The sequence below is a fragment of the Podarcis pityusensis genome, assembly GCF_964106645.2.
Source record: "Podarcis pityusensis genome assembly, chromosome: 5".
Lineage (NCBI taxonomy): Eukaryota > Metazoa > Chordata > Lepidosauria > Squamata > Lacertidae > Podarcis > Podarcis pityusensis.
This window is the reverse complement of record NC_138032.1, coordinates 80366439-80379039: the sequence shown is the minus strand read 5'-3', so window position 1 is coordinate 80379039 and position 12601 is coordinate 80366439. Positions and strand designations below refer to the sequence as shown.

At 44.5% G+C, this 12601-nt stretch overlaps 1 protein-coding gene across 2 annotated transcripts; it reads left to right on the top strand.

Annotated features, from left to right (window-relative positions):
• The first annotated feature begins 134 nt into the window (after positions 1-134).
• LOC308476913 (pulmonary surfactant-associated protein D-like) lies at positions 135-8970 on the top strand. Of its 2 annotated transcripts, XM_081005096.1 has the most exons (5): positions 135-292; positions 6044-6261; positions 7163-7252; positions 8242-8325; positions 8540-8970. In XM_081005096.1, the coding sequence occupies exons 2-5, from the start codon at positions 6060-6062 to the stop codon at positions 8917-8919; spliced, it is 756 nt and encodes a 251-aa protein (XP_080861222.1). In that variant the 5' UTR covers positions 135-292; positions 6044-6059; the 3' UTR covers positions 8920-8970. The 2 variants fall into 2 exon arrangements, with proteins under 2 accessions (XP_080861222.1, XP_080861223.1); XM_081005097.1 differs by lacking the exon at positions 7163-7252.
• Positions 8971-12601: the final 3631 nt, after the last annotated feature.

Sequence of the window (12601 nt, the reverse complement as noted above, 5' to 3'; positions counted from 1 at the left end):
TAATGCTGTGCTTTAAAAACGAGGGGGGGAAAATATTTGCTTTGACAAATAGCAACTTCAATGATATATTGGCAGTTTCCCCAGATAGTTCTTGCTTCATCTGGACTTTTCTTCACCTGAGAGCCATTGCTACATATTTTGTACATGGGGGTAGGATCATGAGATGCGATTCCCACACGAAGGTAGAGAGTGGGTGGATCCAACAGGCCGTAAACCACTTTTAAGTGATATGGGGCTGGGAGGTACTATAATCAGATTTTGCTAGGTCATACTTGGAGTGGATCTGCAGAAGGTAAGCTAGTAATTTTTTCTTCACTGTTGTATAAATCGTGACTTTTCACAAACTAACCTGCAATGTTAATACCCTGTTAATCTGCTGTGTTGCTGCTGTGCCAAAATCTTAATCACTTTTGGCAGAGTTAAAAGAGGGATCGCAGGGAAAGAAGAGGTTCGTATTTCAAGGTTGGCCGTATTCCCTGGTGAATGAATAGTGGGGCCTTGAGCCATGCCATAGACTTTGAGCCCAGGGCATGGCCTGGGGGAACATGATGCAGCTAAGCAAGTCTGAGTTTGATCAGCAGCAGTTTTGGAGACTACCTAGGAACCCCATGTACTACAACAGCTTACCTTTCCTGGTGCAGAACAAGCCAATCTTTAAGATCTTCCAAAGAGACCCTAGTGGTCATTTCATGACCAGCAGACAGTTATCACATGGTGACAAAAGGGTCTTCTCAGTGGTAGTACCCACCACTGGGATGTCCTTCCTCAAGTCATTTGTGATTGCATGTCTGACTGCACTCAACCTTCCCTTGTCTCTGTATTCTAAAACTCAAGAGGACAATATAAACTTCCTCCCATGGCTCCCAGTACTTCCGCTGTGTCAATCAGTTGGTGAGGACCAGGTCCAAGATAGATTGTATTATGGGGGGGGCAGTATCTGCCAACTATTGGCTAAAAGTTATTTATTTTGCTATCTGGTGGTGTGAGTGGTCACTTACTAATTTTCTTAAGCAGTTAAATACATACGGGACACTTCTTTTCGTATAGATACGCTGCTATTTATACAGACTGATATATCATGTTATCTAAGTTTGAACTTGCCGAAACTACCAATACCCCCAAGGATTAAATCTGACATGTTTTCATTTTATTTCACTCCTATAAAATCCAGCTTGACCAAGCTTATTACCCCTACTCCTGAGTTATGCACCCAAACAGGCAACAAAATAAGCTACAGCAGGATTTTGAAACTTGACACTGGAAGTCTGCATCAATACCTGGCATGGGTATAAAGGAATAACAAGGAACAAAGCAATCATGTTTCAAGAAATAAATAACTCTGCTGGATGGATGAGAGTGAGGGTGGGAAAATGAAGTTGAGCATCTTGGCTTCAGCTCTGCAAACGCATTATACATATAGAGAGCAAACAAGTCAGGATTAACACTGACTGATTTGGGTCAATTGGCAATCGGTTCTTAGAAAAGCCGCTTCCTTACAACCCAGCATGACCAAGAAGCCAAAATCAGTGTCAGGAGTGGCATTCAGCAGGGTGAAGGAAGCAGCCTTAATTTGGGGTGGGTCGGTGAGGGTAGGGGGAGAGCAGTGGAAAAATGGGACTGGTGTCTGAATGGTGCAATAAGATCTGTAACCGTGCTGGCCCTTGGGATGGGCTCCACTTTAGGCAATGGTATGACTTGGGCCAGTGATCAGCATGAAGCCATTCATATGAAAAGGTGGCACTACACCAGGCATAGGCAAACTCGGCCCTCCAGATGTTTTGGGACTACAATTCCCATCATCCCTGACCACTAGTCCTGTTAGCTAGGAATGATGGGAGTTGTAGTCCCAAAACATCTGGAGGGCAGAGTTTGCCTATGCCTGCACTACACTATGTAGATAGGAACAAACCTGGCACTGAAGATCTGGGGTCAACAAAGGCAGTGAGCATGTTTAACCCCAACCCCAATGGAGTCTATGGATGCATTTGATGGGGAACCAGTGGCCATCCAAATGTTGTTGAGCTCCCAACTCTCATCATCATGCTGGCTGGGAGTTGAAGTCCAACAACATCTGGATGGCCTCAGGTCTCCCATCCCTGCCATAGCGAAGAATAAATTGTCACATGGGGGGACACTGCTGTTATGAGAATAAGTCCTGAAGAGACCAACTTGGCTGTGAGTCCTGGAAGATCTATTCCCTGCCTTGTAGGCATTTTCCACCTGGCCTGGGAAGGTGCAGTTCGGACTGACTCCAGCTGCAGAAGCTGAGGCTACTGAACCGATTCTTGGGCTGGGTACTGTTTTTGTTGGGGTGTGGGTTGTTGCTGCTAATTTGTTTGTATCTTTCTTTTAGATCTTGTGATTTATGTGGAAATGGTTTAGTTTGGCTGTGTGCTTTTTAACTTTATTTATTGTCTAGGACTACTGTTGTTATGTTGCAGATTTATGATTTTTTTTATGTTGTAATCTGCCTTGAGCATGGTTTGAACTGTGGAAATGTGGCATACAATATGGAAGGTGGATGCCTGACACATTTGAGTCTGAATGGTCCAGGCCTGACAGACCCCACAGCAGGGTGCACTGTGACTTTGTACAGGGACAGACAAGGTCCCTGGGGATGCCACAGTGTGTAAACCCTCCCTTCACCCCCACCTCAACTAGCATGATGGGAGCCATTTTGCTACTACAGTGGTACCTCGGGTTACATACGCTTCAGGTTACATACGCTTCAGGTTACAGACTCCGCTAACCCAGAAATAGTGCTTCAGCTTAGGAACTTTGCTTCAGGATGAGAACAGAAATCGTGCTCCAGCGGCGCGGCGGCAGCAGGAGGCCCCATTAGCTAAAGTGGTGCTTCAGGATAAGAACAGTTTCAGGTTAAGAACGGACCTCCGGAATGAATTAAGTACTTAACCCGAGGTACCACTGTAATAGTATAAACCAGTGTTTCCCAAACTTGGGTCTCCAGCTGTTTTTCAGACTACAACTCCCATCATCCCTACCTAGCAAGAATAGTGGTCAGGGATTATGGGAATTGTAGCCCAAAAACAGCTGGAGATCCAAATTTTTTTTTGGGGGGGGAATGCTGATATAAACTGGGACATAGCGGGGGGGAGGGGGCTGTGTGCCTGTTCTCCCCTACACAGTTTGAGACTTCACCTGTTCAAATGAAAGCCTGGAGATAGCTCAGGCTTCCTCAGACTCGGCCCTACAGATGTTTTGAGACTACAATTCCAATCATCCCTGACCACTGGTCCTGCTAGCTAAGGATCATAGGAGTTGTAGGCCAAAAACATCTGAAGGGCTGAGTTTAAGGAAGCCTGAGGTAGCTAAATTCACACATAAATAGGTCCAGCAGTTGGTATTAGCCGTGTCATGCCGTAATTGAAGCCGTATAACCTCTGGTTGCTATATCCTGAGGACTAACAACAGGGCATTGCTATTATACAAGCCCCCATTGGTAAACACTCGGCAAAATCTGGCTTGCCACCCTAGATGGATTTCCCATAAGGGTCACACACCTCCTGTTCTCGTGTACTTTATCTGAATCAACTAAGCTGCTGGCATTGGCAGATGTCAGAACTCTGGATTTCCCAGAATATACTCCAACCCACTTCACAGTGGCCTTTAAAAAACTAATTTCCTTATTTACAGGAACAGGGTGAGCAGTTTAACACACATGTATCATCAGATTAGCCGACCTTTCCCACATGGATAAATGTCACGTCAAACATTGGGCAATAAAGAGACTAGAGTGACCTGCCTAATAATCCCATGAGTTAAGGTCTCAAATTCAAACCTATCAAGATTTCTGCTTGACTCTGTCACCATGATTGTAACATAGGTAGAGTTGTCCTCATAGGTATCCATTTCTTTTACTCTTGTGCAGGGATAAAATAATCAAAAACGGTGTTTCTCAAATCCCCCCCCCCATATACTAAAGGGGCAGTCAGTCACCCGTAGGGTGTCCTGAAGCCCTGGCCTACCTGGTGGCAAGTCACTGTGCCACGTCCAAAGCTCAAAGTCCAAGGGTCAATCCAAACAAGTGAAGTCCAAAGTCTGAAGGTCAGGAAATGAGGTTCAGTGTCCATCCAAGTAACCAAGTCTAAAGTCCAGCAATCATGGTACAGTCCAGAGTCAAACCCAAATCACAGTCCTGTAGAAATCCAGGAGCATCCAAGTCAAGGACCCTCAACATAGGCAGTTGAGCAGACACAGCACCTCAGTTCTGCTTACCTTTGGTGCCTTGCATACTGATTGCAGCACCTGGACTTGATGAGCAATATGACCCTCACCTGTTCTAAGCCTACTCCAGCAGAGGAATCACAAACATTCTCCCAGAGCTAGCGAGCCCCACCTGGCCAGCTTGGGAACTGGGCTGTGGGCCCTTGCCTGCCTCAGCCTCCTAGAGCACATCTCCCACTGTTCCCAATGTCTCAGACTCATTGAGTTCATGGAGACAGGGGCCCCTCTGGCTCTGGTGACGGGTCCTCCTGCTTTGGTTCCTGTGCACTGACCCCCACCCTGTAAGGCCTTACACCAACCTCTCCATCCCCATCCCCTGCTTGCCCCAATTTGTCCCAGTCCCAGCTACACCCCTCAGCAGGAGCCCCTTCCTCCTCCCTGTTGTCCTGCCAGTTCATGGCATCTGTCCACAGGTAGTTGGACTCCAGCTCTCATCATCCCCAAACAGCATAGCCAATGATCAGGGAGCATGGGAACTGAAGTCCAGCAACTCCTGGAGGGTCACAGGTCAATTGCCCTCGCCTATGGTGAACATCTAGCAAACTTTCGATTTTGTGGGGTAAACCACTCCAAACCGTTTCCAGGAATGAAACTGATGATTAACTGGTTTTGCAACTGCTGACCTAGTTTGTTATACACATACATCTCCACCTCTGTAATGAATCTGTTGCAATGGAAAGAGCAAGCAGATTTCTACTTCTTGCTAGCAGGGATCAGCGAGTGCTTCCTGCTAACAGGCATTGGCTGCATACACACTGGACTTTTCAAGCACATGATTTCACCCAAAGAATCCTGGAAATTTTAGTTCACCTTCAAAGAGCTACAGTTCCCAGCACCCCTTAATAAACTACAGTTCCCATGCGTCTTTGGGGCAAGTTATGTGCTTTAGATACATGGTGTGTACCCGGCCATTGAATGGCTTGCTAGTATGTCAGTACTGTGTGGGAGCCTACACAGAGAGAGCAGGCTCAACCACTGCAGTCTTCCAGCAGTGGAGGAAGACCAGTGGCCCACTTTCTCCTGCACACATTTGACACTAATTGCCTGAAGAGGACTAATGTCTCCTGAGCACTGTAGGTCATGCTAGGACCTGCTGCCACATTTCTGCTACTCCCCCCCCCCCCACCGCACAAAAAAAACCCCTCATGCTCACTCTGATTTGGGGTGGGGCAGTGGGAGTAAATAGCGATGTGCTCTTTGCACGAATTGAAACCTATACCACGGGTGAAGTCAGGTTTACCCTTCTCTTGCTATTTATTATTTTAAAAAACCATTCATACAAGCAATAAAGCACTGGATAACATGCCATCTAGTTTGACCCTAACTGTGGCAAATAAGCCTGAGAAATCTGAAGATCCTAATCTATGTTTTAAGTATTTGCCTTGCAGAACTTGAAACCTGTGACCACCGCTGTAAGATCTTGTTTCCACTTTAGCTTAGGATAACAATGGCCCAGTTATGAGGTGGCAAAATCTGAGTCAGACCAAACCAAACTAGACTGCAAGTGGGTGATAGAATTTGCCCCTGAGAAAAAAAGATTCCTATACACAAATTCCTGGTGTGTGAGAGAAGACTACTGAGGACCTTTTTTGGCTGTGTGTGTGGAACTCTCTGTAGGGAAGAGGATTCAGTTATGTAAAGGTAAAGGGACCCCTGACCATTAGGTCCAGTCGTGAACGACTCTGGGGTTGCGGCGCTCATCTCGCTTTATGTAAGCTCAGATGTACTATCTGGCATGGCCCCAGGCAGAGATGTCGCCTTCAACTAACTATACAAATACTGTTGTGCTTTGCCTTAGATCTCATCATTGAGAAATGCAACACCATGTCCTCTGCATTCTTGTGCTGGGAGTGTCATCGGTGAGAATGTCAGATCACGAGCAATGCAACTGTGAAGAGAAAGTGCCAGCCTGCACGGTTATTCCTGGAAGCAATGGATTGCCAGGCATCCCTGGGAGCAATGGACTGCCAGGAAGAGATGGGAAGGAAGGTCCTCAAGGTGAAAAAGGAGAGCAAGGTATGGCATAAGGAATTTCCAAGAGCTATCCAATGGTAGTCATAAAATCATAGAATTGTAAAGTTGGTAGGAACCTTGAGGGCTATATATTCAACTCCCTGCAATGCAAAGATCTCAACTAAAGCCATTTATGACCCTAGGGAGGAGGTGGGGTTGCGGGCTTCCCGCCCCCAACTCCCGCACGGAGGCTGGCTCTCAGCCTCACGCGTACAGAGGGCTGGCTCAGGGGGTGTGGCTTGCCGCTCTTAAGGCGGTAATCTTAATGACAGATTACCATCCAATGAAGGAGAGACCACATCCTCCCTCGGGATTCCATTCTACTGTTGAACAACTCTTACTGTCAGAAAGTTCCTCCTGATGTTTAGCCGGAATCTCCTTTCTTGTAACTTGAAGCCATTGGTTTGAGTCCTACCCTCCAGAGCAGGAGAAAACAAGCTTGCTCCAACTTCCATGTGACCTCCCTTTAGATATTTGAAGATGGCTACCATATATCCTCCCATTCCTCTTTCCCAGGCTAAACATACCCATCCCCCTCAATTGTTCCTTATAAGGCTTGGTTTCCAGACCCTTGGTTGCTTTCTCAGTATTAGGAGGAAATCATAGCTCAGTGACAAAGCACATACCTGGCATGGAGAAGGCCCCATGTTCCACCTGTGGCTTCTCCACGCAAAAGGGATCTCAAATAACACGACTAGAAAAGACTGCTGGTCCCTCTCCTCCAAAGAGGTGGAACATAGAGCACACTTGGGCAACAATGAAGACCCCCAGTTTGCCGCAGAATGTCCTTTCAAATAACTATTTGTTGGTGTAGTCATATGTTTAACTATAACCCAAGAATGCCCATGCATTATGTTGCTCATTTGTTCATCTTTTTCTGTTTATCCATTGGATTAAATGACAGGTTTACGAGGAATGCAGGGACCCCCAGGAAAAGCAGGGCCTCCTGGCCTTAAAGGGGAAAGTGGTCAGAAAGGTGACTGTGGAGGAAAAGGTAAGGGATGTGGACAACTGCAGACACACACAAGCCAAGAGATTTTACTGAAATTTGTCTGGGTTCCATACACAAGGCTAATAAGAATCTAAACTTTGTGGTTCCATACGAAAAGTAAAACATTCCAAACGATGGGAGAGGATATGTCTTTATTGAAATATAAGTGTATTAAAGTCTAGAGTTGCTTTAGATATCTGTCTTAATTAAAATGGCCAATTGATTACAGCTGCAAAATCAGTCTGGTTAAACTGAGGCTTTGTACTCCCATGATTCTTTAGAACTGCTACTTCAATCAACAACAGAAATGTTTCATTTATTGATTCAAGCAGATTCTAGTTGATGGAAGCAAACAGTCTCATATAAAGTCCCATGTGACACTACCAATTCATACACATACACATGAGCTGGGATAGCTCAGCCTGTAGAACATGAGACTCTTAAATCTGAGGGTTGTGGGGCTGAGTCCCACCTTGGACAAAAGATTCCTGCATTGCAGGGGGTTGGACTAGATGACTCTTGTGGTCTCTTCAACTTTACAGTTCTATGATTCGATGAGCAAGGAAGTATGGTGCCATTTTTTTCAGCCTGCTATGATTCTGGCCTCAACATCACTATGGTTAGGTAAGGGAGGTGGGTGGAGTCTCTGAACCAGACCTGACCTGATTTGTTATAGTTTGAAAATAGCTTCCTTGTTCCTTGATGGATGGTTCATTGTGTACACTATCAACTTTATGCATCTGATGAGGTGAGCTCTTCTGAACCACAAAAATGCATGCGACATTACATTTGCTAGTCTTTAAGTTCTGCCAAGACACTGCTGATTTTGCTGCAAAGACTAACACTCTTCTGGAATTAAGACAATGAGAAACTGAATGGGGCAGGGAGAAGGTCATTGGTGGATTTGAGATTTGTCACTTCTGAAGCAGATTCTTCCTTTGTAATCTTTGTGTTAAACAGAACAAGAAAAATACTGTCCTTTTGCCTTTTAGAACTTGAGCTGCTCAAAACTCAAATCAGTGATTTACAAGGAGAGCTGAAGGCTTTGCAGCTGACTGCAAGCAAAACCCAGAAAGGTAAGCTAGTTGTTTGTGTATCTTGATGAAAGATGTACGGGTTGCCATTAATATCATCCTCTGACATTACACAGTCCTTAATGCAACCAAACCACTCATTTGAGCAACTAAATGTACAGCAGTTGCTGTATGGATCAGGCCCAGGTCCTAAATTTGGGCTATTAATGACGAAAGCACATTTGAAATAATTAATTTTGATTGTATTGTCTGTTAGCCATTCTAGGTTACATTTTCTCAAACAGCACAAGAGTAGGAGGGAAACTATTTGTGACTAATGGAGATGACGGCGATTATGAGACTTCAAAAGCGACGTGTAACCATTTTGGTGGCCAGGTTGCTTCTCCAAGGAATGAAAATGAAAACAACGCTGCACTGAAACTCTCTGCAAAAACGGGAAGAAAAGTATTTTTTGGAATGAATGACCAGGAGACAGAAGGCATCTTCAAGCATCTTAATGGTGAAACAATGGAATATTCAAACTGGGCACCAAAAGAACCCAATGGGGTGGAAGAGGACTGCATAGAATTGTATCCAGATGGCAAATGGAATGACATCTCATGCAGTGTGGCTCGGTTAATAATGTGCGAATTTTGATCTGACTGTCTTTATGGGTGTTTATAGATATATTAAAGCAGAATTCAAAAATCTGTTTATTTTTTATTTTTATTTTTGCTTTTAATTTTTTATTGAATTTACTTGATAACATAACATTATTATATATGGTCTTTTGAAAAAACAAAAATTACAAAACAATGCCAGTTCAAAATATAATACAATTCACCATACACTCCTACATTTATACACCTAAGATTTCCCACCCCACCCCCCAATGCCTTTACCTTTTCTATTTTCCTGTTGTACAAAACTTGACATTAAACTAATTATACTATCTTATAATTTCTTACTAATTTTTAGAACCTTTTCATTCATATATACAGAAATCATTCAAAAATCTGTTTAATTGACCGAATCACCTAGAGAACTTCGGGCACATTGTGTACCAAATTCCAAAGAGTAATAGGATTGCTGATAGTATAGAAGCCAAGAAGCTAATAATACAGTCGTACCTTGGATCCCAAACGCCTTGTGACTCAAACATTTTCGCTCCCGAACGCTGCAAGTGTTCCAGTTTGCGAACGTTCTTTGGAACCCAAACATCTGACGCAGCTTCCGATTGGCTGCAGGAGCTTCCTGCAGCCAATCAGAAGCCGCTCCTTGGTTGTCAAACATTTTCGGAAGTCGAAGAGACTTCCAGAATGGATTCCGTTTGACAACCAAGGTACGACCGTATATTGGACTGTTCCATTGAATTTGTAGGTTCGCTACATTTGGAATAATACGCTGTTCCATTACTGTTTCTATACTTTCCATACTGTATTTTATCTTGAAGTTACTGTTTTAGAGTGATAATGATACAACATTTACCTATGTGTTTAGCTAATGACATGTGGGCATATTTGACCATTATTGAAACAGTTTTTACTGCCCCGGTTCATTATCATTACATGCCTCTCCACCACCTGACACACATCTTGCTCCTTATCTATTCATAGAATTGCAGAATGGAAGGGGCCACAAGGGTCATCCAGTCCAGCCCCTTGCAATGCAGCCCCCAAAGAGGGGCTCAGACTCAAGACCCTGAGAATAAGAGTCTTATGTCCTACTGACTGAGCTATCCCAGCTCCGTTGCTTTTACAACAATCTTGAGCGGCCACTCTCTTGATATGATTTGGGACCATCCTTTTTCACTCAAAAGAAGCAAACTGTTCCATTTTGAGCAATTTTGTTGGGTGGTTCTTGGTAGAGGTCTAGGCTTCAGCAAACAGAGCAAAACTTGGGGAGCTGGGACAAGGTCTAGGCTGAGGTAAGGCAACAGTTGCAAGATTATATGGCACTGCTTCACCCTGGGATCAGGTTAAAGGGTGCACAAAGACAGAGTTTCAAATATTGCTTCAGCAGCAATAATCCTCTAACTGAGGTTTGAGCAGGACCTACCTTCTGTGAGAGACGCGGGTGGCGCTGTGGGTTAAACCACAGAGCCTAGGACTTGCCGATCAGAAGGTCGGCGGTTTGAATCCCCCCGACGGGGTGAGCTCCCGTTGCTCGGTCCCTGCTCCTGCCAACCTAGCAGTGCATCAAAGTGCAAGTAGATAAATAGGTACCGCTCCGGCAGGAAGGTAAACAGCATTTCGGTGCACTGCTCTGGTTCTCCAGAAGCGGCTTAGTCATGCTGGCCACATGACCCGGAAGCTGTACGCCGGCTCCCTCGGCCAATAAAGCAAGATGAGCGTCGCAACCCCAGAGTCGTCTACGACTGGACCTAATGATCAGGGGTCCCTTTACCTTTACCTTCTGTGAGAGGATCCAAAAGAAAGCCACCCATTGAAGCCTGCACTTTCGCAATGCCGTTCTCTGGCCATGTAATGTGTGCAAAAATGGATATACTAAGGTAAAGCGGCCATAGAAATGCTTGTCAGTGGAAAATAACATACAAATGTGCATTATATTAGGCACCAGCCCAGCCCTCACCACTGATGCTGTCTGCTAGGCACGGGACATGGAGTGTTCACGGGGCTGCACTGCGCTGCTTGCCTGCCCACACAGCTGGAGCCTGGCCGGCCAAGACAACCCTTGGTGGATGCATCACCTTAACACTGGCCGGGCAGCCATTCAGCGAGGAGGCCAAGGTTGTGGTGGCAAGGCCAGGCTGGGCTCCAGGGCCCAGAGACCCCTGGTGGCAGGCAAGGCAGAATGGGGATCTCTGCATTGGGCATCTGCTTCACATGCCTCAGAATCATGCACCCAGGGCTACGCTCCCCCCATGTCCCCCAGGCTACAGCCCTGACTGGGATTCTGGTGTTTGTAGGGAACACATTTAAACCCACAACTCAAGGAAATTAATCTGCAAATATCAACCAAACCATCAGATCATATACATACACTTAATCTGAGGGGTTGTTACTTTATGACAAACACAATGATCCAACTTAAGTATAATGCATAGCAATATCAGCATTTTCCCTTTTCATCCTCATGTGGCCTGTAAGACACCTGAGCATGATTATGAACCATTGATAGGAATATCATTTACGTTGAAAAAGAAGCAACTAGGAAGAAGCAACAAGCAACTTTTTCTTTCTTGTTTCCCTTTGGAGCAGAAAGCTGCAACCACTGAAGAACATCAGTCTTTTCAGTTTGCAGGTATAAAAGAAAATTCATGTAACTCCCAGGAAAAGAGTCAGAGGACCATGAGTAGGACATGTTCGGCTCTTCTATTTCCTAAAAACAAAATGATAGAAATAGTTTTCCTTTTAAGATATGGGAAAGGGGCATTAATGAGGAACCAATAAGCATAGAAAAATCCGCAGAAATAAAAAAATTACCCCCCCCCCAATAGTTTGGCACATAGAACGGTACAATATCACAGGGTATAAATAATGATAAACAATTCTCCAGCCAGAATGTAGCCATGGATAAGATTATCAATTTACAAAATCAAATAATGGTTAAAGAAAGGAATACTGTATTAAGATCAGGATAAGGCATGGCAGTTGGTTCTGGAAGGAAACACACCTGTATAAAGGCACCTTGTTTGTTACTTTTACAAGAGCTATTCATATACAAATCAGGGTGAAGGGGGAAAATAAGGAAAAGAATATCCACTAAAGTCCCATGGAGTTCACTTTCGGAGGTGGGTGTTCAATAATAAACTAATACAGTGGTACCTTGGGTTACAGACCCTTCAGGTTACAGGCGCTACAGACTCCACTAACTCAGAAATAGCACCTCGGGTTAAGAACTTTGCTTCAGGATGAGAACATAAATCGTGCAGCAGCAACAGCAGGAGGCCCTATTAGCTAAAATAGTACCTCAGGTTAAGAACAGTTTCAGGTTGAGAATAGACCTCCAGAACGAATTAAGTTCTTAACCCAAGGTACAGCAAACAATGGTTACAGCAGGGAAACCTCCCAACACAGACACGAAGAGAACAGCATTTCTTATTGATCGCAAAATAATAATAATATTCTGGGCGCTCAACCCTCTTTCTGCTCTTTCAACTTTTCAGCTTAACAGCTTATAAATGATTTTTAAGAGAACATATATGCCCTTAGCCAGCACTGGGAAAAGAGATTTTCCAGCTTTTATCGGATCACAATGAATTTAAACCTTTTGTAAATTTTCAGAATTGCTACATGCAGAATACTTTCCCATGAATTTTTGGAATTTTGACTCTCAGAATGCATTTTGCGGTATTTTCAGAATTCCAACCCTCAGA

Excerpts from the sequence above, each read along its gene's own strand:
- LOC308476913 (XM_081005096.1), top strand. The coding sequence starts at position 6,060 with ATGCAACACCATGTCCTCTGCATTCTTGTGCTGGGAGTGTCATCGGTG. Across the intron at positions 6,262-7,162 it reads AGGTGAAAAAGGAGAGCAAG|GTTTACGAGGAATGCAGGGA; the intron begins GTATGGCATAAG and ends ATTAAATGACAG. Across the intron at positions 8,326-8,539 it reads TGCAAGCAAAACCCAGAAAG|CCATTCTAGGTTACATTTTC; the intron begins GTAAGCTAGTTG and ends ATTGTCTGTTAG.